At 42.0% G+C, this 24,878-nt stretch overlaps 1 protein-coding gene across 5 annotated transcripts in view; it reads right to left on the bottom strand.

Annotated features, from left to right (window-relative positions):
* TTC7A (tetratricopeptide repeat domain 7A) overlaps nt 1-24,878 on the bottom strand; it is a 302,921-nt gene that overhangs the window by 174,943 nt on the left and 103,100 nt on the right. For all 5 annotated transcript variants that reach the window (XM_030557709.1, XM_030557708.1, XM_030557707.1 and 2 more), the window contains 2 exons: nt 21,483-21,587; nt 5,409-5,526 (listed from right to left, as the gene is read on the bottom strand). In XM_030557709.1, the coding sequence (XP_030413569.1) occupies nt 5,409-5,526; nt 21,483-21,587 (223 nt within the window). The remainder of the gene's footprint in view (nt 1-5,408; nt 5,527-21,482; nt 21,588-24,878) is intronic.

The raw sequence follows: 24,878 nt of genomic DNA, 5'->3' as shown, positions 1-24,878 counted from the left end.
CTTTTTAACATCCATTTCAATCTGGAGTGGTATCTGTTAGTCTTCAACACCCCAAAAATTACAGAAAGATCAACCAGTGATTATGCCATAAAACATCTTGAAAGGCAGAGATATGATAAGAAAATTGAACTCTATGAACCACATAGGCTAGTGGTTAGTAAAAATAAAACACAAAATGAACAGTTTAAAGAAATGACTGGAATACTTCACTCTGGATAGACCTCTCCAGACAGACTGAAACTTCAGGTCCACTACCTGATGTTGTACGTAAAGGCAGAAAAAAAAATCAGAGAAAAATAAATTAAAAAACTCAACGGACATTAATGCAAAATGGCTGGTGAAATATGAAAAATGATCTCATAATGGCTATAAGCATCTACTCAGGAAAAAGAAGTCTTCTTACTTAATGCTACTGATTATACATCTCTTAGAAAAACCACCAAATATTGTGGCCAAGTTGCTAGAAATGCTAATCCAAGAACGCAGAGAAAAGTGTGACAGGGACAAATTTTGCTATTTGTTCAAACAATGAAAATAAAATGAAAAACTCTAGAGAATTTATCAGGTGGAATCACCTTAAAATTCTCATTTCTGGCTGTTCAGCACACTATTTATACCTCATTTAAAAAGTAGTATAATACCTAAAATATATTGAGGGAGTTCAGAAATTCTTCCATAAGCATCAACCTCACATTTAGCTAACTGAGAAAGAAGGATTGATGTCAGCTATCCAATGACACTTAGTGGAACTCTTGAAGATTATGGTTCTGCTCTTCAGCTGTTGCAAATTGGTGTAGCTCCATTGGCTTCAGTGTAATTATGCTATTCATACAAGCTGGAAATCTGGCCCTACATCTCTGCCTTTGCATCCAACTACCATAAGCATGCTGAGATATGTGCAGACAATGAGGACTTTTGATCAAAACATACCATGCACTTTATTCAATGAGAGACTTTATAGAAAGGGACTAAACTTCCAAAAACTATTGAAGATGGTTTTGAAGAGACCTGACAGATTACAAACTGTTAATACAATTATCACAGTCTCAGTAGAAATGCAGCTTGATTTATTTAAGTCACATGGTTTCAATAAGAGTTAAATTCCTTAATACTTTTGAGAATCTGGACCTTAAGAGCTTAAGTGTTACTGAAAATCAATGGGATTTAGGCTCCCAAATGCTAAATTTTCAAAAGGTGTTCTGATATGTAAATATTTTGAAAATCTGGTGCAAAGCCACTTTTGAAAATGGGATATAAGCTCCTTAGGCTTTAGTTCAGTGCAACTTATGCTGCAGCCCAAATTCTTATCATATATCAAATATGAAAGGATGTGATTTGATTATTGATTTACAGATGAGGAGATTAGGATTGGTTCACTAATAAGCAATGCCTACAGCTTTCTAATATTAGCTTGTGCCCTGAATATACCAACTGTATGTAATTCTTATGGCTATCTAAAGGAACATTTTCATTTCCAATCCTGATTTGTGACATTGGAACTTTGGATACAATCACATTCTTTGAATGGGCAGAAGCCAACTGAGGAATATCGGGGGCAGGTATGATGAGCACTTGCATTTCACAATAAATTCTGTACTTGCTGATTTTTCCCCTTGCCAGGCCTTAGTTAAACTCAGCCTTCCTTCCCTTGTCTTATATGAATTCTGTATGAGACCCAAGGAAGACAAAGTTGGCACTACAGACAGTGACAAAACTGGAACAACAAGGGGAAAAAAAGATACACTGTTAAAAATGCTGCGACCTATCACAGATTTTAGCCATAAAAAAACCTAGAGAAGAAATAGACGTGCTGGAGCAATGAACCATCTGTGTTCCTGAGAATGAAGTAGAAATGAAGGCATCCTCTACTGAGAGCAACACATCCTTCAGCTGCTTCAGTGAGATTTAGTTCAACAACACTGTCACAAACAGATAAGTAAGAGTTAATAGAACAGAAGTACTTCATCTCTCTTTTGCCTGTAAAGGGTTAACAAGATCAGTGAGCCAGGCTGTCACCTGACCAGAGGACCAATCAGGGGACAGGATACTTTCAAATCTTGAGGGAGAGAAGTTTTTGTGTGTGCTGTTAGAATTTGGTTGTTGTTCTCTTTGGGTTCTGAGAGTGACCAGATGTGCAACCAGGTTTCTCTCCAATCTCCCTGATACAGGTTCTTATAGATTCAAAATAGTAAGTACTAGGTGATAAGGCAAGTTAGGCTTATGTTTGTTTTTCTTTATTTGCAAATGTGTATTTGGCTGGGAGGAGTTCAAATGTGTATTTGGCTGGAAGGAGTTCAAATTTGCATTTTGCTGAAAGGATTTTAATTTGTACTTGTATACTTAGGCTGGGAGGGTATTCCCAGTGTCTATAGCTGAAAGACCCTGTACATATTCCATCTTAAATTTACAAAGATAATTTTTACTGTTTTTTCTTTTTTTAATTAAAAGCTTTTCTTGTTTAAGAACCTGATTGTTTTTTTTATTCTAGTGTGAGATCCCAGGGGATGGGGTCTGGATTCACCAGGGAATTGGTGGGGAGAAAGGTTAATTTCTCTCTGTGTTAGGATTACTTTCTCTCTCAGGGAGAGTCTGGGAGGGGGAGAGAGAAGGAGGGGAGAAGGTGGATTTTCCTCTCTGTTTTAAGATTCAAGGAGTTTGAATCACAGTGATCTTCCAGGGTAAACCAGGGAGGGAAAGCCTGGGAGAGGCAACGGTGAGGGAAAGGGTTTACTCTCCTTGTGTTAAGACCCAGAGGGACTGGGTCTTGGGGGTCCCTGGGCAAGGTTTTGGGGGGACCAGAGTGTACCAGGCACTGGAATTCCTGGTTGGTGGCAGCACTACAAGTACTAAGATGGTAATTGAGCTTGGAGGAATTCATGCTGGTACCCCATCTTTTGGACGCTAAGGTTCAGAGTGGGGAATTATACCATGACAAACACATAAGCAGATACCTTATGAGAACAAGGGAGCCACATAACAATTGTGTGGTGAGCAATCTTGTTTTATCAAGAGGGTCTCTCTTATATGTATAAAGGGACTTTTTTGAAGATTATTCAAAAAAGGCCAGAAAATGTTTTAATGATATTCAAAATGATTCTCTCATCCCACTCCTGCAAAAAAACAGTCATGCTGTAAAGCAGAAAGTGTCACAAAGCAAAATGTTTAGTTTTGAATATTCTATGTCTCTGTCTCACTGGATATGGCTAACTATTGATAAAGTACAAATTAAAAAGAGAAAGCCTAATCTTAGTCAGAAAACGTCTTACATTCTACCACGAACTTTCTAACAAAAGTTGTCAAGTGGCTTTGAAACAATTTATTAATTAGCACTGAGTGTGCTCTACCAATCAGAAGTCAATTTAAATGGAAAGTTATGGAAGTTAACATATATACAAAGATATCTGTGTGATCGTATCTGACACTGTGAATGTGTTTGTACACACGAGAACACGCACACGCACACACACACACACACACACACACAATCTTTCACAATATGAAACATAGGGTTTATATTGGGGGTTGAGTCTCCTTCTTTCAGCCTCTTCAACTTCTACATCATATCTATGATAAATATTTTATTCTTCCTATAACAAAAAAAAAAATTCTTCTTCAGTCCAGATTTGGGTTTTGGGGATAAAATGCCAGATATTCATGTATTTGGAAACAAGTATGTTTTAAAGTGATTTAATCCATTTTATTAAAAGGAAACAATCTCAACGAGGAAAGCATAGTCTCTAGTTTCTCTTAAAGAATTTGCCAGACACCTCCACTAAACAGTTGGCCCTTCCTAGTTTAACACTAAAAGTATGAGGTCTGAAGGGCAGAAACTCCACTATTTCATGATGAAATTCAGAGGCTAAATTGGACACAAGTGCAGAGCTGCTGTAGTGAAGGTTAAGTGTTTTTTTAATAAATGAGATTGCTGTAGGTCAGAACATTCCTGAACCCTGTTAACCTCTTGAAAACTCAGAGAAGACACAGTACCAGAAGACAAAGCATTAAAACTCACACTAAAGCTCCTTAAATACTTTGATCATTACAGTGGAGTCCAACAGACTCCTCTACAACTTCATTTATCAGAAACCCTTTAATAAAGTTCCATTATGGAGGATAATTATTTTACTATTTATTTATTAACATATTTAAAAAGCTCATCTGAAAATAGACTCTGGGATCTTGTACAATTGTAGAGACAATTAAACAAAATCTGAGCATGAAGCCTTGAGGAAGTAGGCCATTATGTAGGACTCAAATGTTTTAAAGGACTTTAGAAAATAAGAGAAAGTTCAAGTTGTTTCCAAGAGCAACTGCTTTGGGGCAGTGAAACAGAGAAGAAACCGTGTTCTATATTACCAACCACTATGGAGAGGCACTTCTCAGAGTAGCTGCCCACTGGATCAGATATGGTTGCTTGGAGACTCACAGTGACTTCTACTACTGAAGAGCACAAATATAGTCGATCAAGTTGCTCTGCTGCGGGGAAGCGTGCAGCAGTATCACCCTCATTAACAGAGTAGAGCTTTTCTGTGATCTGAACTACTGCCCACAGAGACAGGAAACAAATGGGCCTAAACCTAAGCAACAGTGGGTGATGGTGCATTAATGGGCATGGCCAGGTTGATCAGAATGGCTACTGATTCAGCAATTACTCAAGCAGGTTTGTGTTGGCACATTTGTATTGGCATCCGAGAGTAAATAAAAGCTGCTCCTAGATGTGAGCGTGATGGAAAACAGAATTAAAAGCCTTTCCTGCACTCCATGCAATGGGTGTTAGAGCACGCCACACCTCCATGTGCCAAGCTTGCAGAGCCTACTGAGAACTAAAACATGATGCTCGGTGCTTGCAGAACTCTTTTCCTATTCAAAGCTCTGTACAAACATTACCTAGTTCACTTTCACTTTGCCTCAGAGGGGTAGATAAGTATTATTTTAATGATAGAGAAACAGAGACACAGAGAGGTTAAATGACTTGCTCAGATCCACAGAGGGAATCAGTGTTAAGCCAGGAGTTGAACTCAGGAGTTCCTGTTTCTCTATGTGATTTATGAATGTGAAAATAGATGGAAAGTCAGGCTTTATTACGTAAATAAATGAACTCTTGAGAAAAAATTATTACATATGTTTAATTCAAACACCACAACACTTGATGGCCATGGCAAATGGACCTTCTCCCCAAATGAATAGGAAATTTGAACAATTTGTTTCTGTACTTCAGCATAAAAATTCCATGTAGCCTATCAAAGCAGATGATGTTCAGAAACCAAGCGAATATTCCCCAGTAGTTTAGGAGTTTTATTATCTTCCATGATCAGCCAAAGTTTCAACAATGTCTTTAATACATTGCTTACGCTGACGACTCAGAATAGCTGCTTTATGCACAATATTTGATAAGTCAGATACTTTACCATCAGTAGCTTGAAGACTGTATGTCAGACCCAAAGCAAGATACCCCTTAGCTAGGAACTCTCCAGCATCCTCTCCAAGGTCTATCACCATCTTGGCGAAACGTTCCCCTTCCTCCAGCTGTAGGGAAAAGATAGGATGGAAAAAAAAAAAAGTTACTTGCGTCATGATAACTCCAAAAAGATAATACAGTAACAACGACCTTGTGTGCTGTTACAAATGACCAGAGAGCTGTTAGTGTAAGGAGTCTCTGTAATCACAATTCAGCACAATTTTATACAGATTAATAGTAAGCAGGAGGCATAGAGTCAGATTATCCACAGAGTCCAGCACACACAAACAGAGTCAAATTTTCAGAACAGCTCTGCTCCCAGTAAGGCCACAAAGTAAGTGGTCAGATTTCAAAAGTGTGGTGCAGCCTGGGACTGTGGGACCACTGAGCCCCTTAACTCTCTGGCCTGGGCGTCTCTCACAGTGCTCTGCTAGTGACAAGCAGCAAACCCTTCCAGGCGCTGTGACTACTCAGCATAACAGGATGTGGAGCCCCACATCCAGCTAGATTTCACGAATGCTCCCAGAGCCATTCATGAATCATACAGAGAAAGGCATCAGCCAATACCTCCAGCTCCCAGCACTGTACCTCAGCAATATACCGTCTTGCACTGCTCAAGACGAGCAGTGAAAATTCATTAGTTGGTTCACCACTTCATCAATGAAAAGTGGATATATACTAACCTTTGCAAACCTGAGCAAATTTACTACACACTTCAGGCAAACTCACTGGTAAAGATAAACAGTAAAACAAATTTACTGACAAAAATATAGATTTTAAGTGATTATAAGTGATAGGCAAAAAGTCAGAGTTACCAAAATAAAAAAAAATATAAACACACAATCTAACTCTCAACCCTATTAGACTGGGCAATATCTAGATTAAGCGGTTTTTCTCACCCCACTCCAGTCCTTAATATATAGGTTTGTCCCTTAAACCTGGGCCAGTCTCTTCTGTTGGAGTCTCCATTCTTCTTCGCTGAGTGTCTTTGTTGCTTGCAGCGTAGGTGGGGACAGGAGAAAGGCCCAGCATGTGGCCACCGTGTTCTGTTTTATACCCTTAGTTCATGTGCTTGGAGAACACAAGTCCAGGCATGTCTGGTGGACAGTGCTGAGTCTCCAGGCAAGGCTGAGCAATTCCCGTGGTGTGGCCTTATGCAAGTGAGTCATTGCATTGTAGCTCCCTTGCTGGACAATGACTGGTGATGTCTGTTCAGCAGCACCCACCCAGGTGTTGGTTACCTCCTTTGTCATTGTCTCTGGAGAGCTAGTATCTGGGTGCCTCCCAAACCCACAGCATATCTTAGTGAAAACCATACAACACAATTCTTATAATTTCATATGCATTGATAATACACATATTTAGATGGAACAATGTCTTTCAGCAGATCATAACCTTTCCCTTGATACCTTACATGGCCTGCTTTATATGCAATATCACAATTATATACAGATGAGGAATATGGCAGTTACAAAACGCTCCCCCAAGGTATAGTATGTCACACTCAGGTCATCTGAAAATCTGTCTGTCACTGGGAGCTGAGTACTTGTGTAATGAGGTGTACAAACCCCACACCTGGCCCGAAAGGGTTAAAGGATAATACCTGACCCAGGTAGCCCCACCCTTCCAGACTTGCAGTGCATGATCCAACTGGAGAGGAAGCTTAAAAGGGATCAACCCAGCTCGGAAGTGGGAGGCTGGAGAGGGAGACAGACCTATTCTGATGAAAGCAGCACCTACCAAGGGTGCTGAAGAAGCCCCGACTGTGAGGAACAGGACTGCAGGCTGAGCCTGTTGGGGCTGAAGGCTTAGTAATGTTATATTGGACTTGGAGTCATGGGCAGAGACAGATGGCAGGAAGTGACCCGGGAGGATAACTAGTGCTGGACACTGAGTGACTCTCATAGGGCCCTAGGTCAGAGTCCAGTGGAATGAAAGAATGTCACAACTATACTAATTCATGTCTTGCCAATAGGATATGGCCAGGAGAAGAATTCTCTTGCCCCTTTCCATTTGCTTGATTTTTGTTTACCCCACTGCCCCCACACAAATGCCCTGCACACAGTTTATCACTCCTGCTGCATGAGGCTTGGACCAGGGTTCCCTGACAGTTCATAATCCCAGGTAAGACTGGTTGGGTAGCTGAAGAGTGATTATCTCTCTTTGCAAAGAAGAAAAGAAGTTAAAGGACCACAGATAAATGGGTGCCAATCTGCCCAAAGTTCCAGATTGTTTGGAACCAGAGTTCTTGTTCAGGCCCAGCTGTGCTTTGAATAATGAAACACTTCTTCATTGTCCAAAGTTTGTAACATGAAAAAAGAAACTGTCAGGGAAAGGAGAAGAACCTTTGGGACATTATGACTTAGGCCTGGTCTATACAAGAAAGTATATAATTATACTGATATAACCACCTCTCATTTGGACACTATTATTCCAACAGAAAAATGATTTTTTTTGCAGTTTAGTAACCTAATGATTTCAGCTAAATTTAAAAAAAAAGGGGGTAGGGGGATGTCTTATAACAAGGTAAGTGTCTACACGGAGGTTATACCAGTATAACTATATTGGTTTAAATTCATATTTTGGCTTATTAAAAAAAAAGTTCCAGTGTAGATAAGCTCTTACTGGATAGAGGACACAGACTGACTGACGTTACAGGAGGTTAAAGTGAATTTTATCTTGTTTTAATATTTGCCACTGGGCAGGCACCAATCACATGTTTTCAAACAAGAATGCCAGGCCTCTTAGCTATTTACAGACAGCTGTACCACAAGTCTGCCTGTGCATAAGCATTTGTGCGTGTGTGTTTCCTTGTATTTGTCAACATCTGCTTTTGCTGTGCAATCTTTTCTGTGAAAACCTCAGGGCAGTTTTACTTCCTCTCTTAAAATGAAAAAATATGGAAAACAAAGCACTCTTGCCCTCCCCCTGGGCTAAGCACACTGTCACACCCAGACTCTACTGCCCCAATATCAGAAGGCTTCAAGTTCAGAACCCAAATTTTGATCCAACATGTTGCACTGCTTCTAGACCACTGGACCAGCCACATTCTGTATTTTAAGGGTCCACTGCTACAAGTACTGTGCACCCTGAAATCCTACAGATTTTAATGGGAATTGAGGTCACACAGCACCTCACCAGTTCAGGGTCTAAGACGGGAAATACTTAGGTCCATTTTTCCTATTCTAGCACCAGGGGCGGCTCTATGTTTTTTGCCTCCCCAAGCACAGCAGTCAGGCGGTTTTCGGCGGCGCGCCTGCGGGAGGTCTGCTGGTCACGCGGATTCGGCGGCACGCCTGCAGGAGGTCTGCTGGTCACACGGATTCGGCGGTGTTTCTGCGGGTGATCTGCCTGTCCTGCGCCTTTGGCGTACCCGCCGCCGAAGCCACGGGACAGGCAGACCTCCCGCAGGCATGCCGCCAAAGGCAGCCTGACTGCTGTCCTCACGGTGACCAGCACGCCACCCCCAACACCTTGCTGCCCCAGGCATGCGCTTTCTGCGCTGGTGCCTGGAGACATGCCTGTCTAGCACAGAGACCATTCTGCCATTTTGGAGAAGCTGTGCAGCTGCAAAGCTAACTGGTAGTTCCACTGATCACAGACTGGAGACTAATGAAAACGTAAAACACAGGAGCCGGTAAAATCGGAACATAAAAGACAGCTGCTAATCATAAAGGACTTGGCATTGATATTGGTTATTTTCCAAAATCATCAGTCAATCCTTGTAAAATACAGTTTCCTTAACTGGCCTTAGAAAGGATCAAGATTGTGGACAGAAAACACTTTTAAGGGTAAGTCTTCACTACCAGCTGGATCAACGGGCAGCGATCGATCCAGTGGGGATCAATTTATCACGTCTAGTCCACATGCAATAAATTGATTCATGAGTGTTCTCCCTTCGACTCCTGTTCGGCGAGAGGCGCAGGCAGAGTCCATGGGGAAGCGGCAGCAATCAACTCACCGTAGTGAAGACACCACGGTAAGTAGATCTAAGTACGTCAACTTCAGCTACATTATTCATGTAGCTGAGGTTGCATAACTTAGATCAATCCCACCCCCCCGTGTAGACCGGGCCTAAGTTTCTAAAGTTAGAGAAAGAGCTGTGGCTAATCCTTGAGAGCCCCAGAACATGCCTTATTAGCCTACATGATAGACTGCACGTCCTTTCTGCACCAATCAACAGTGTCAGCTCTGGTTAAGAGCCAGATAGCAGGCTGTTATTGGAAAGATCCTGCTTTTGAGACCTCCGTTTATAAATTGGGGGTGGGGAGGAGGTTTTGTCTGGAATTGAACCATTCTTGAAACAAACATTAAAGGCTTAATTGAAATGCATTTTCTTAGTATTCAGCCTTGTCAGTTCTCAGCAATTTAGTATCTCCTTAATATCCAGAGAAGTCTCTTTCAATGAAGCAAAGCCTGCCAGAAATGTATCAGCAGACCAGGAATTTTCATTCTGCTTGTGAACAGAAACTATTTCAGTTAATACACTATTCTACCACGGATTTTTTAGTTGTCTGATTTAAAGATATTTTGCTGTTATATACTAAATTAAAATGATGTGTTATTACCAGAAGAATTAATACATAGCAGTTCATACAAGCACAAGGAAATATTTATTGAAAACGGAAATATGAAATAAGGATACTAAGTTAAAAAGCGAAGAAGCAATCTCCATTCTTTGCAAAGATCAGTGGTTTTCAACCTTTTTTATTTGCGGACCCTTAAAAAGTTTCAAACAGCAGTGTGGACTCCTTTGGAAATCTTAGACATAATTCTAAGTTCTAAGAAAATCACGGTTCTATGGTAACGACAACCTTTTGCGGACCCCTTAGACATAGTTTGCAGACCACAGGTTGAAAACTGCTGCCACAGATCATTCACTTGTTATAGAGAGCCACAGAGCCACACCTTTGGCCATCTGTGTCTGCTAGGTCTAGACAGAGATGCTCTTTTTCTGTATATTTAGAAGAGCAGGCTCAACACCAAAGGCACTTTGTCTGATCCAAAGCCCATTGAAGTCAATAGGAAAATTCCCATTGACTTCAACAGAGCTTGAATCAGGTCCTAAAAGTTCCTGTTATACTGGAAAGACTGGGGTCCTCCCTCTTTAACACCCCAGTCCAGCAAAAAACACATTCTTAACTTTAAGCACATGAGCAGTCCTGCTGCCTGTATACTTAAGTGTAAACATATGCTTAAGGGTTTTGCTGGACTGGGCCCAAAGTCAATAGAAGCAAAAAATATCCCGGCACTCATCATGGAAAAATTAGCCCCCTGAAGAAGTAACAATTTGGGTGAATTCTTCTGCCCTCTGGGACTTTATGCAAGACACCTTACCTCACCTACCAGGAGAGACATACCTCACCACAGAGAGCCATACTCTTACACATCCACTTTCTCCTTTTTCTCATTCACACCTACGTACTCTCCTTCACTCTCTTCATTTCTTCTTCCCTTCTTATTACTCTCATGTTAACAACGCATCAAAAATACCCAGGGAGAACTGTGCAGTAGGTAAATCCCTTATCAACTGTGGAGTCTGTGAAATGAACAGGTTTTAAGGAGGTCTGTGATAAAGAGAAATGTGCCTTGAAGCACAATGATGGGGGGAGAGGGTAAAAGGATGAAAGAAGCTGCAAAAATGAGAATACAAGGAATAAAAGAAACAGTTAGGAGATATGACTGGGTGGAATTTAAGGATTAAGAGAGCTAATAAAAGGAGTGGACAGCAGAGATGTGGGAAAGCAGAGTCTTGCCAAGCCCTGAAGGTGAGAACAAGAAGCTTGCATTTGATGTAGGAAAGAACCAGGAAAAGGAATGAGGTAGAGAAAGAGCCAGATAAGGGATTCTATGGGTGAGACATGAGGAGAAGAGCAAAAAGGAAGATGATCTCAGCTGCCGTAGTCTTAAATGAAATGAAGGGCTAGGAGGTGAGATGCACACATTTTAGCTTCTGATTTGCTTATGAACTAGTCACTATATATATTTGCTATTCAGGCTATATGACTGGCCATGTATATCAGCTGGCATTGTTTCCTTTCCCTAACTAGATGCCCTAAGTTTTATAAATAGGAGGCACACCATTCATTTTTCCTGCTTGCAAGTTCTCCAGGACATTTGAAAATATTTATTCAGACAAGTATTAATGGCATTTTGGCTTTCCACAGAGATTCCTGCGAATACAAATGTGGTCACCCAAAGGCTGCTTTGAGAATAAAGGGACTTGCAAACTCCAGCAAAGCTAATCGGCTGGTTTTAGTCACAAGAACATTCACAAATCCTTTTTTTGCACTGTTCAGCCACTGCCACTCCTGCTGTGACTGTCACCTACCCCCTCCTCCCCAATTCTTAGGGTATGTCTACATCTACAATTTTGCAGCGCTGGTTGTTACAGCTGTATTAGTACAGCTGTATAGGGCCAGCGCTGCAGAGTGGTCACACTTACAGCAACCAGCGCTGCAAGTGGTGTTAGATGTGGCCACACTGCAGTGCTGTTGGGCGGCTTCAAGGGGGGTTAGGGGAACGCGAGAGCAAACCGCGGGGAAGCAGGTCTCCTTCCCCGCGGTTTGCTCCAGTGTTCCCCGAACACCCCCCCCCCCAAGCAGGTCTCCTTCCCCACGGTGTGCTGTCACATTCCCCAAACCCCCGTGCAAGCAGGTCTCCTTCCCAGCGGTTTGCTCCGGTGTTCCCCGAACCCCCCTGCAAGCAGGTCTCCTTCCCAGCGGTTTGCTCCGGTGTTCCCCGAACCCCCCTGTAAGCAGGTCTCCTTCCCAGCGGTTTGCTCCGGTGTTCCCTGAACCCCCGTGCAAGCAGGTCTCCTTCCCAGCAGTTTGCTCCGGTGTTTTTTGAACCCCCGTGCAAGCAGATCTCCTTCCCCGCGGTGTGCTGTCGCGTTCCCCGAACCCTCCTGCAAACCGCGGGGAAGGAGATCTGCTTGCACAGGGGTTAGGGGATCGCGAGAGCAAACCTGCTTCCCCGCGGTTTGCTCTCGCATTCCCCGACCCCCCCTGCAAACCGCGGGGAAAGAGACCTGCTTGATTACCAGAGAGGCTTCCTCTGGTATGTTGGGATACCTGTTTATTCCACGGAGGTCAAGAAAAACACTGGTGAGTGTTTACACCTGATGACCAGCACTGGATCACCAGCGCTGGATCCTCTACACCCGAGTTTCAATGGGTGTACGGCCAGTGCTGCAAACAGGGAGTTGCAGCGCTGGTGATGCCCTGCAGATGTGTACACCTCCTAAGTTGCAGCGCTATAACTCCCTCACCAGCGCTGCAACTTTGTGGTGTAGACAAGGCCTCAGAGAGCCTGAAAACCTGCAACCTTTCATTCAAATCAACATTCACAAGGCCTCAGCTCTCAAACACAAATGTTTCCTGATGTGCCTGCATTCCAGGTGCAGAACTCACTCATTACAGATTTTACAGATATGCCAGCTGTCACTCTGGGCTTGTCTAAACAAACCCTTAGTTTGCGACAAACCGAGGAGTGACTCTATCCTACACTAGCGTGTTGTGCCCTATGTGTCCATGTGGACCCTGTGGCGGTGCACTAGAAATTCTGATCTACCCTACTTTGAAAGGGGAGCAGATCAAAGCACGCTAAGGAACTTCTAGTGTGCAGCAGCACGTTTCACATAGACACTTAGTACATCGCAAGCTAGTACAGGATACATCCACACCCTGGTCGGCAAGCTAGCGCAGGGTACATCCATAACCTGGTCTGTCATGAACTAAGTGTTCATGTTGACAAGCCCTCGGTTAGCGGGATCCAAGAGAGACAACAGTAGCAGCAAGACTAGGTGACAGATGGATTTGGGGAGAAATCATGAACCAATCCATTCCCACTAAGCTGCCAAGGATCATGGGACCAAGAGTTTAGGGCTTCAGTAAAACTGAAAACTAATCGAATGGAGACATAATTAATTTCAAATGGGGCCCAATACTACGGTCACAAACCCTGGGCTGGACCATTTGGATCAACTGTTTGGTTGCAAGCTATAGCCAGTGCCAGCAAGCCTGGAGATATAGAATCTGACCACAGCCCCTCAAGGGGCAGGAACTGTGCATTCTTTTGTGTTTGGAAAATGTATAGCCCATTATGGGCATTACCAAAAGCAAACTAGTAATAGTGAATCCAAGCTCTAAGAACACGCTACGGGGGATGAGAGGTTAAACATTTTAGGTGTGGAACCTCAATATGACACCTGGTTAAAAAAAAAAAAAAAATCCTTGGGCATCAGCTTACAGGCAACAGCCTGAATGTAATTTAATTTCTTTCCTCTTCCTCCTTTTTTTATTTTTAGTTCTCTCAGAAGCAAGTGGAATCTAAGCCTGAAATCTGTTCTGACACAGCCTCAAAGCTTCCCAGAAATGAGAGAGAGACACAGATACACAGAGCCTCTTCTGCATGCTCCATGTTGAATAGGGAAAGAAGAGAGCAACAGCAGCAGAATAGGACTACAAACTGCAGGGGTGGAGCCCAGGAAGCTGCAAAATGACGAAGTTAAAAACAAAGATACCCAAAGCTACATAAAAGCACTGCTAATTCTCACACTGCATTATTTCATTATTTGTCAGAGGGCATTTGGCTGACTGGCTAACTCCTCCCCTAGGCCACAGGGAAGCACACACAGCTCGCAGAGAAATGTGTTACCAAACTGTGAACTGCCACTGATGATATAATAATCTGGGTTATTCCCCTCCACCCCCTGCATCCTCTTTGATGGAAGGTGAACAGTTGTTAGTAGCATAAACCTGAGAGTGGATTTCCCTGAAATAGAGAGAGTGCCTGTTCCAGCAAACCAGGTTATTTGACCAGAGCTTTTGGTGTGTACTTCAGCCAAGCTCATGGGCACACTGACAAGGGTGGAGGAACGGCAGATGCTGTCTCCTGGCATACAGCCACCCATCTGGTTTTTAACTGGCTCAACTTATTTATCAAAAGGTTGAAGCCCCACCAAACTGAATCTGCATTCATAAACAGGTGCTGCTGCTCCAACAGGTACTGGGGACACGCAGGCAAACTGATGGCATAGAGCAGTAGGATGAGGACAGCTTTACAGATAAAAACAAGGAGTAGCAGCAGGTACCGTCACAGACTGAGGCAACAGACTAGAGAAGCATCTAATAGGAGGGGAAAAGTTGGGTCATTTCAAACAATCTCACTGTTGCTTTGGTCTTTAATTTTAATTGTAACAAGAATAGGACTGGGGGGGGGTTATGATTATTAAATTTCTGTATTGGATTTTAGGCAGGGATACAATTATTCAATCAATTCAAAGAAGAGGGGATGTTGCAGCACAAAGAGAGAAAATAAATAAAAAGCAAACAGTGGACAAAGAGGGAAAGAGAAGAAAAGAAAAAGTGGATGAGAGGAGACCCGTGGGGTGTTCAGTGAGTAACAGACGAAGTGGAAGTAGAATACAGGGGGTTGCAGCATACAGAATGGCTCTCTGATTACACATGACAAGAAACTAAGCTCATATGTTTTAAAGCTGGTTGAATCTGTTAAGTATTTTGTGCCATCCTTTCCAATGCTGCCAAATTACTAGTGCCCAAGTCCAGCCCTCTACATGGGGCTCTTGAGGTCGTACCCCTCTGCAGTATTAGTTGTTCAATCACCAGGGAGGCACATAGAAGCCAGCATTCTTGGTAGTCCCTGACATGGAGAGACTTTGGGCGTGTCTACAGTACCCGCTGGATCAACGGGCAATGATTGATCCAGCGGGGGCTGATTTATCGCGTCTAGCCTAGACATGATAAATCGACTGCCACATGCTCTCCTGTCGACTCCAGTACTCCACCAGAGCAAGAGGCACAGGCAGAGAGGATGGGAAAGCGTCAGCCGTCGACTTACCGCAGTGAAGACACCGCAGTAAGTAGATCTGAGTACGGCAATTTCAGCTATGTTATTCACGTAGCTGAAGTTGCGTAACTTAGATCCATTCCGTTCCCACAGTGTAGACCAGGCCTTTGAAATCACTCCAGTAAGAACACTGTGGCATGAGTGGGAACCATCATTTAGTGCAGTGGCTGTCACCTTTCCAAACTATTGTACCTCTTTTAGGAGTCTGATTTGTTTTATGTACCCCCAAGTTTCGCCTCACTTAAAAACTATTTGCTTACAAAATCAAACATAAAAATACGCAAGTGTCGTAGCACATTATTTGTATGGACTTCACTAGTGCTTTTTATGTAGCCTGTTGTAAAACTAGGCAACTATCTAGATGAGTTGATGAACCACCTGGAAGATCTCTGTGTACCCCAGGTTGAGAACCACTGATTTAGAGGGCAGGGAAAATCCTGGAACAATTCTTTACCCACAGAGTATTCCCACAGCACCTGAAACAGCGTCTGACCCAAAACCTACCAGTGCCAATAGGCATCAGTGTCCTTGAGCTATTTACATATACTGGTCAGAGACCAATAGAGACAGAAGAGTGTTTTCTACTTAGACTCATCTCCCAACTTCCAGTCTAGTGCCCTGGCCACTAGCCCATGCTACCTGTCACTATTAAGATTAATCCTAGACTAGACTCCATTTGGCTCCATGATTTTTTAAAGCTCTACAATCACCACCCTAGAATTCATAAAGAGGCAGATGGCATAGGGAGGTCTCCCCATTGAAGCCAATCCTTTAAGGCAGGTTAATAACATGGGGGAGTCTGGCGCTGCAAGATGTTCAGAATTTGGTGCATGTTTGTAGTCATTAGCTCATCCATATGTATTTGTACAATTGGACCTTGAACATAATTAGGGCACGGAACTACTTCAATTCAAATTTGAAATTATTATTATTATTGACAACACCAACTTGTGCTGTGCTCCCATAAGATTTCACAAACTCTGCAAACTTGGGTGAAGTCAGCACTCGGCTGGGAGAATTATAAGGAATGGTGGGTGCATCAGGAAGCAGCTCTAGTCGTTTAGTAGGTGGCTCTCTTTTCTCTGAATTCATACAGGACAAATGCCGGAACATGGAGGGAGTGGCCTAGTGGTGCAGACTGTGTCAGCTTTCCAATGAAAATAACAAACGATTTGATCATCTTCAGTTTTTAAAATCTCATAGCCCTTTCTGTAAGATAGTTTAAAGATGACCGGCTAGACATCACTAGGATCTGTATTACTCATTCCAGGCCTCAACATAGCCCACGAGCTAGAACACAGTTTGTCCCTATCCATGTTAGCTGGCCAAATTGTTGCACTCGAGCCATGTTTTAAAAAATTTATAAACTGGTTCAGCAAACTGTTCTTGGGAGCCAGGGTGGATAGGACCTCAAATCGCCTTTCGCCCAATGAAACACTTTAAATATATTGTGCCATGTATGGATGTGGAATAAACTGAAAGTTATAGCTTGTCCCAGAAAGATTTTAAGTCTTAGGGGCACTGTTAACCATAGGTCCCATTGTGTCTCTGAACAGGCAAGAGTGATCTGTAAGGTGTACAAGTTTTAGCACTTTTCTGCTTCCTTGAGGCAGCTCTTTTAGACCCTTAGACTAATGAAATATTGATTTGATGTTCACTCCACACTTTTCTATTTGTGAAAACCTATAATTCTAATATAGGCTGAACAAGACATTACTTACTGCTCAATGTGGGTCCAATCTTAGGAGTAACTGGGCTCTCTGGGGAACAGATCAGTGGAGCTATTCCAAGTTACATCAGCTGAGGATCTGGCTCTTAATGTCAACAGGAGCTGAGGGTATTCAGCTCTTTTCTGGCTCAGACTCTGTATATATTGATTTGCATGGTGTAGTATTAAAGTATATTTTATTTCAATTTACTTTGCACTAGAGATCTCTTTACAGATGCATAATGGGAATTTTGGACATACTAAATCACATTGGCACATTCAATTTTTATTTATTTTTGTTTTTTAAAGTGTTCTGGGATACTATGTACAAAGCTGGTACTATAAATTAAATGATTGCTTGATTAACTAGCAAAGAAACAGTTCTGTACTCCCCGTGACACACTACAATTATCCAGACACATAAATGGTGTTGAAATTATTTCAGTTGCTAACAGTAAAAAATAAGGTTAAAGCACTGCTTGCATCTGGACAGTAAACTATCAGGGTGTAGTAACGCACCAAAAGCATACAGGAGAGAGACAAAGAAAGCACGAGTTTGCTTTTTCACTTGTATAAATGATGTTCTTATTTCACCCTTTTTCTGGCTAAATGGCAATCAAATTAAACTAATACACTAGTCACATTTCCAGCAAGTTAGGAATTAATCAGATCTTACACTTCATGAAAACCAAAGTGTGTATTAGTGTTTACAACAAAAAACAGTTAATATTTTTTTCCATTAGATTGTTCAATTAAATATTGATCCTGCTCTCTATTTACAGTGCCCTTGATCACTGCTTTTCTAACTTGTTCAGCTTCAGTTTAGAATGACTTGATTCTAATTTTACCACCATGTAATTTAAATGCACATAATTACTGTAATTACGACATTTAGGGAAACAGCTCTCCCAAGGCAGAAGAGCTTTTTAAGTTTACTGGCAAACCTACTTTTGCTGACAGAAGAATAGGTTACTACCTACTAGTGGATGGGGACTATGTAAGACTGACATTTTTTAAATCAATTTCTGTAGTTTTAAAGGGATTCCACCCATTTTTGCCCAGTTTTACATCCCTGCAATCCCATTGACTTCAGTGTCAGGGTAGAATCTAGCCCATTTACTAAAAGGAGAACAACAGTGATTAGTCATATAAATATGTATACTAAAATATATATATATGAATTTTCAAATACCTGACAGTATGTGAGTGCTGTTATCTCTGTCTAGTTCTCCATTTTGCTACCATCCATAATAATCAGCAGTGCCTTCTTCAGACAGAATCCTTACATAGTACAGCACTATTCAGTGTGAGAAATGGTGGCAGAATTGGGCCCTCATGGAATAGTGCTCACAATTCAGTGAGAGGGGACATTTCCATACTTCATTGAACTGGATCCTATTTAAGGAAGTAAGGACCTGATCCAAATAGAAAGACACCCATTGTCTCCAGTGGGTTTTAGATAGGCTTTAAATGTGGGCACAGAAAATACATCTTGCCATTGGAACAACGGGGTAAACAACTGTTAAACACACATCCCCTCTCTTTCTCAATTTGTGTTTATCTAGGACTCGCTTGTCACTTTGCAATCTGCCGTGAGTAAAGGGCTGTGCATAGCTGGACTGCCCCAGGAGCAGATCAGGCAGGGAGTTCTGACTCACTCACATGTATCTCCGAAACTCTCCTCTTGCTACACCAGCAGCATACTACTTTTCATATGTTAGTTGTGCAACGCCTGTGCAGGGAATTATGGGGTACCTTATGCTGCCATATTCCTTTCCCCCCATAAGGGAAGATGGCCCTTATTTTTTAATCTTGCCTTATAACAGCTTTGAGTATCCCTCTAATCCCTCATATGCTCCAAAGATTAGGTAGAAGAAATTCTAGTATTAAAGGAAATCAGCAGCTGTGTACCCATTCACTGGAATGGCAAGATGTGTTTCCCAAATCCTAACCTACACCATCAGAATGACAAGATGGCAGCTCATCCTTTTCTTTATTAGAGTTATGACACCCTTTAACTTTTTTTAACTGATTAACTCTTCTTTGTATTCAGAGGGCTCCAGACTGAGCCTGAATCTATGCCCAGCTGAAGGAAGGCACTCTGGGGTGACAACAGTAGACCAGGTCAGGTGGGGCATCTGCACAGAAGGGAGTAAGGGAGGTGGCTGGGGAATATTAAAAAAACCAAAGGAAGTGTACTGTTTCTCTGTTTATACTATGAGCTCTTCAAGGCAGGCACCATGTCTTTCTATGTGTTTTTATGGTTACTAGCACAATGATCTTAATTATGGCCTCTATGTGCTCTTGTAATACACATCGTCATAATAATTATCAACATCATCCGGATGTTTCGTTCAGTGCTGAAATCTAATCAAGTGCTGAAGATTATGCAGTTTGGGAAAAACACAAATTAATGGGGTTCAAATTTTGCACTTGTAATCTGTAAACTGCAGGTGCATTGACTGTGGGAGCAAAAGAGAGGCAACTAATAAGCACCTGATTGCAGGCAAAAATCAGGTGGCTAGGCCTCCAGATGTTGTAATTGGAACCTGTAGTTGCATGTGCATAGTTTGAACCAACAATGGACTCTGAGCACACAATGAAATGGCTGCTGTTAGATATTTGATCCTTAATATTTAAAGGGAGGAAGAAAGGAAAGAAGCTAAGCTAGCAGGAAAGCAGTAGCACGATATACAGTAGACACAAGAATTCTGTTCCATTTCTTTTCCCACAGTGTAGTAGCCTAGTCCTTTCATCTCAACAAATAACAAGGGCCTATTTTATTCCAATGGTAGAGTCCTTGGTTACAGCTTCAGTGCCTACAGAAAACATGAGATCATCACAATGATTTTACTTTCAGAAGTGAACCTCAAAAGGTTCATTCATTCTAGTATTTCAGTTATATCTGCAGGCTAGTTATAGCAGGAGACTGCATGTATAGCAAGTAATGTGGGAGGAAAATGCAGCCTACACTAGTGCAAAGTTTGTGGTTAGCAGGAGCCACAGGATTGTCCATAAGTCAATATGTATCCATCTGTTAGATGATGGTCATCTGTTTGTGACATTTATAATAGGTAGGAACCCTTTATTAGTATTCTGGCTTTCACTAGATTTATCATTATTGTATAAGATGGTTTTTGTCTAGGTTTACGCCCTGCAAGAAGAATAGCTAGGCTGGCTCGCTGAGCTCACATAGAGCCCCGCTGACTTCATGGTCTGGGTGAACTCCTGGGACTGTCTCAGTGACTATCCTCACAGGACCAGGACCTAGTTTCAAAAACTAGGCAGAAGACATTTCCTAATCATGAGCACCTCAGGATACTTTAGCTCGAAGTGGTGAATACAATTTTTAATCTTGGAAACCATCTGATGAGAAGGGGTAAGCAAAATGTTCAACATAACCTGCTGCCTGTTTGCACTTCGCTTTTTAAAAATCTCTCTTAAGTATCAGACATTCCATTTCTGAATTTAAAAAACATAAGAAAAAATGTGTGTGTGAATTTTAGTGCTCTGGAAAGGGGTCAGACTGATCTCCGTGGAAAGAGACATCCTATCTACTGAACAGGCACAGCCTCGGCAGTAGCAGCAGCAGCTTCCCCATATGGTATCCCCCAGGGGCCTCAGTCTTGACCTGGAGGGGCCATCTCTTCAGCAAGATGATATTTCTTGTCTTTTGTCAACTCATGTCAGACCTTTAACATTATAGCACAGCTTTTTTTGGCATGCGGTTGCTTTTGAAAAACATATATTGCCAGATTCTCAGCTGGTGTAAGTTTATGTAGATCCACTGACTTCAACTGAATTATGCTGATTTACACAGCTAAGGATCTGGCTTCTAGTGTGAAAAAAAAAAACCCAGATTTTCCACTCAACCGAAGCAGATTTTTATGATGTTTTCTTTTGTGCCTTTCACCTCTTTTGTTTTATTTAAAATATCCATCTGTAATCCCTTATTCGCTGCGGGAAGACAGCGGTGGAAAAGCAAGCTCTCATTCAATTAATTAAACCAAGCAGCAAAAGACTGACAGATGCTTCTGCTTTTTAGGATAATCAGAATTTCACGGGAGCTGTCTCCCACCCCCACTGTTTCTGGAGCATGTATTAATGCCACTGAAATACAAAAGCCTGACACGGTGACTCAAGAACAAAGGACCGAGCTGTCCAGCAGAGCTGTATGACTAATAGATGAGGGGCCAGGTTCACTCTACCTGCACCACAGGATTCTATACTGGATATTAACCTGAACAAGTAGCCCTAGGCTACCCAGGGAAATAATTCCTGATCATCTTGTATTTTTTCTTTGATCTACTGTGCCCAGTGAATCTCATTTCAAAATTTCACTGCTGATATATATTTCACAGGGTTTGGTGTTTTTTTACTGCACTATGGCACTGGCACTGCGGCACCTAATACATTATGTAAGAAGAATTGCATCAGCTCACTTACCCAGTGCAGTGGCCCAATGCAGACCTTAGCAGCCAGAAGAGGAACCATGGGATCAGCAGGACGCAGTTTAGCACACTCTCTGAGCACCGACACAGCATATGCCGACTGGAGGGCATGGGAAAAACAGGAGTCTGATTAGACAATGCAATTCAGTGAAATGCACACAACAGTTACGCTAGTTAGCAAAGATTCATGCATGAGCAACAAGTGAGTTGCTTTGCCCTTCTCCCTCAGCAAGAAACATATTGTTTTCAAAACGCCAAAGAGCCAGACCTGGCAGCAAAAAGTGCAAAAGAACAATTTTCCCAATAAGTCAAAATACAGGCTTATACTAATTCTATTCTTCATCTCCCCCTGGAGCCCTGCAGTAATTCACAGTGACTACAGAGACACCTTCTAGTGACCCTGAAAGGAACTTGGGGAGCCTCCCCTTCAGCTAATTAAATCAAGACAAACTGGATCTTGCAGAGGTTTGGGCATCAAAATCAGTCTCTGGCTGGTATATTTTGTTTTTGTTCCCTCAAGCTCTGTAGCAAACAGTAATACCACCAGGGGCCCACAGACCACAGAGTTGACTTGACAAATGCAGCACAATCCACTATTCAGCAGGTGCCCAGAGAGAGCAAGCTGGATATGGTCACAATGCCTGGTAGAAGAATCTGAACTTTAATGCAGGTGGCATGAGTAGCGTATGTTAGCTCTCACTGTCTCGCTGGGATTAGGTTACAATTAATGAATAACATTTAATAAATTTAGCACTTGCATGGCACTTTTCATCTTTAAAGCACTTTACAAACATTAACTAATCTTCAGAACATGCCATGAGGTATGTACATACTGTAACACACCCATGACCACCTAGGAATCTCACAAAAATATGGGGACAAAACCCAAAATCTCCTGCTCCAAAAGCACATGTCCTTACCACTCAGTCTAAAATAGAGTCTCTATTAGCAGTCTGGGGGTCATGACACACAGTTGCGCAGTTCTCATTCCAACAACCTAAAGGCAGTGGTACAACAGCAGTAATGTAATACTATCAATAGCCTCATTTTACCGATGAAGAAAGAGAAAGAGGTTAAGTGAATTGTCTAAGGCCAGGAGAGTCAGGTCAGAGCTGGAATTAGAACTAATACATTCCACATGCCCAGTCCCAGGGCAGTACCCAAAATGGCTGGTGTGTTTACAAGAGTTAACAACTCAAGACATTGTTTTACTTTTGTTTCTGTTTGTGGTTTTGAGGCAAGAATCTTGGGATTTCAAAGGCACCTTCTTCCGCTCTCACATGGCTCTGGCCATGGTGTTTGATACAGAGGCTCTCTTTACCCTCCTGGGTTGAGTTACAAGTTTTGACATGATTCAATAAAAGGATCATGACCTGACATATTCCAATCCCCTCCTTCTGCTTGTATTCCAATCAAAGCTCTATTACAAGGCAACACACACCTTACCCTAGTGAGCATCAACAGAGGGATACACCCAACTCTTAGTATCTCAACATGTGAGAGTTTATTCTCAAGACTGGGTTTGCAAAGGGCTGCATTGTCCATCTTTATTTACAAGGATTACAGATTAATTAAATATGGGTGGAGGAATCTCATCTCTGGGCAAGCAGAGGTCAGATGTAGAGGAAACATATCCAGTCTGCTTTTAACTGCATTTGTGTAATCAAGAAAGTGAACTTTCTATGTTTGCTGGCAACTGTCTTTTGGGTCAGAAATAAGATGGTTGGTGAGATGTCTAAGCTATGAGTTCTCAAGCTGGGAGTCACACACAAGTCCAGGGTGCTCATGAGCATCCTCCCTTTTATTATGGTCAGACGGGTAGAGATCCCATGGGGAAAAGCTGAACCAACCGGTTTAATGTGAATTTTCACCCATCAAAAATATACATACAATACTTTAGCGGATCAGCTCCAGACTTTTTAACTTTGGGTTGTATTAATTGTAACCACCTGGGCATGTAGGGTTCTTTTGTAACGTGGAACAAACAGGTGCATCTCTCAGCACATCATTTTTTTGTGCTCAAGTCCAACATCTGCAGGAATCTACTTGCCTAGAAAGTTTTCCCCATCCCAATCTGCTAGATGCAAACTCTTCCCGGTCCAAATATATAAAAGGACGTCTGTCTACTTTTGACAAGGAAACTACTCTCACAGCTTCCGTGAAGTCATGTGCAGTGATGGTGAAGAAGTCTGGTAATAGATTGTTATAAATTCAATATTTTTGAAGGGGCCCATGCTCATCGTTTTGTGGAGCTTCAAAGGTACAGAAAGAAGCAAGGCAATACACTATGACCAGGATGTGGGGGGCCAGCGAAAACCAGACAGTTTTCTTCCTCTGATTAAACTTGTCACGGTTCTGAACCCAACAAAAGACTTCTAATTTAAAGGAAAACTCTTCTTCAATTGTTAAACACAACACCAACATGGCAAAAAATCCTATTTTCTAATTATGTAATGAAGGTACAACATCTCTTCAACTGTTCTCTGATGATGGACTTCATGTGAACAACCTTAAGAGTGATTTTCAGTTACATTTCCTTGATTATTTTCCCAAGGGAGTCTAAAGAGAAGAATTCTTCTTTCAGTTACAATGGATTCCTTCAGTTCCATGCAACTAAACTGATGGTGCTGCCTAAAAGTCTTTGTTCTTTGGCTCACTTTCATCTCTTTACACCTCAGCCTGTTCCGAGCCCCTCCTCTTCCATCCCCAGCAAAACAATGAAACAAATATTTGAGAGACAGAAATAAATTCACTTAACGTTTAGAGGATAATGAAACCATGAGAGGTAATCAGCAGGGGTTTCTAAAGAGCAAGTATTGCCAAGCAAACTCTTTTTGCCCTCTTGGCTAGAATTATACCACTAACAGACTAAGGCAGAGGTAGGCAACCTATGGCGGCAGACAAGCTGATTTTCAGTAGCACTCACACTGCCTGGGTCCTGGCCACCAGTCCAAGGGGCTCTGCATTTTAATTTAATTTCAAATGAAGCTTCTTAAACATTTTAAAAACCATATTTACTTTACATACAACCATAGTTTCATTAAATATTGTAGACTTATAGAAAGAGACCTTTTAAAAACCTTAAATGTATTACTGGCATGCAAAACCTTAAATTAGAGTGAATAAATGAAGACTCGACACACCACTTCTGAAAGGTTACTGACCCCTGAACTAAGGGAATGCAATAGATGTAACATTTTGATTTCAGCACAGCATTTGCTCTTCTCTCGCCCAGGTACCAGGAAGTTCTTCTTTGGTATTTTTTATATTCCAGCTATGGTGGGAAAGGTTTCTCAAAAAGGTGGGTTTTTTAGCATGCTCTAAAAGTGCTCATACTTTGGTTTAGACTAAATCCCTCTGGTAGTTGGTTCCATAGCTGTCCCCCCCAATT

Source organism: Gopherus evgoodei, chromosome 3, assembly GCF_007399415.2.
Source record: "Gopherus evgoodei ecotype Sinaloan lineage chromosome 3, rGopEvg1_v1.p, whole genome shotgun sequence".
NCBI classification, from domain to species: Eukaryota; Metazoa; Chordata; order Testudines; family Testudinidae; genus Gopherus; species Gopherus evgoodei.
Note: the sequence above shows the minus strand (reverse complement) of the source record. Positions and strands in the feature narration are given on the sequence as shown.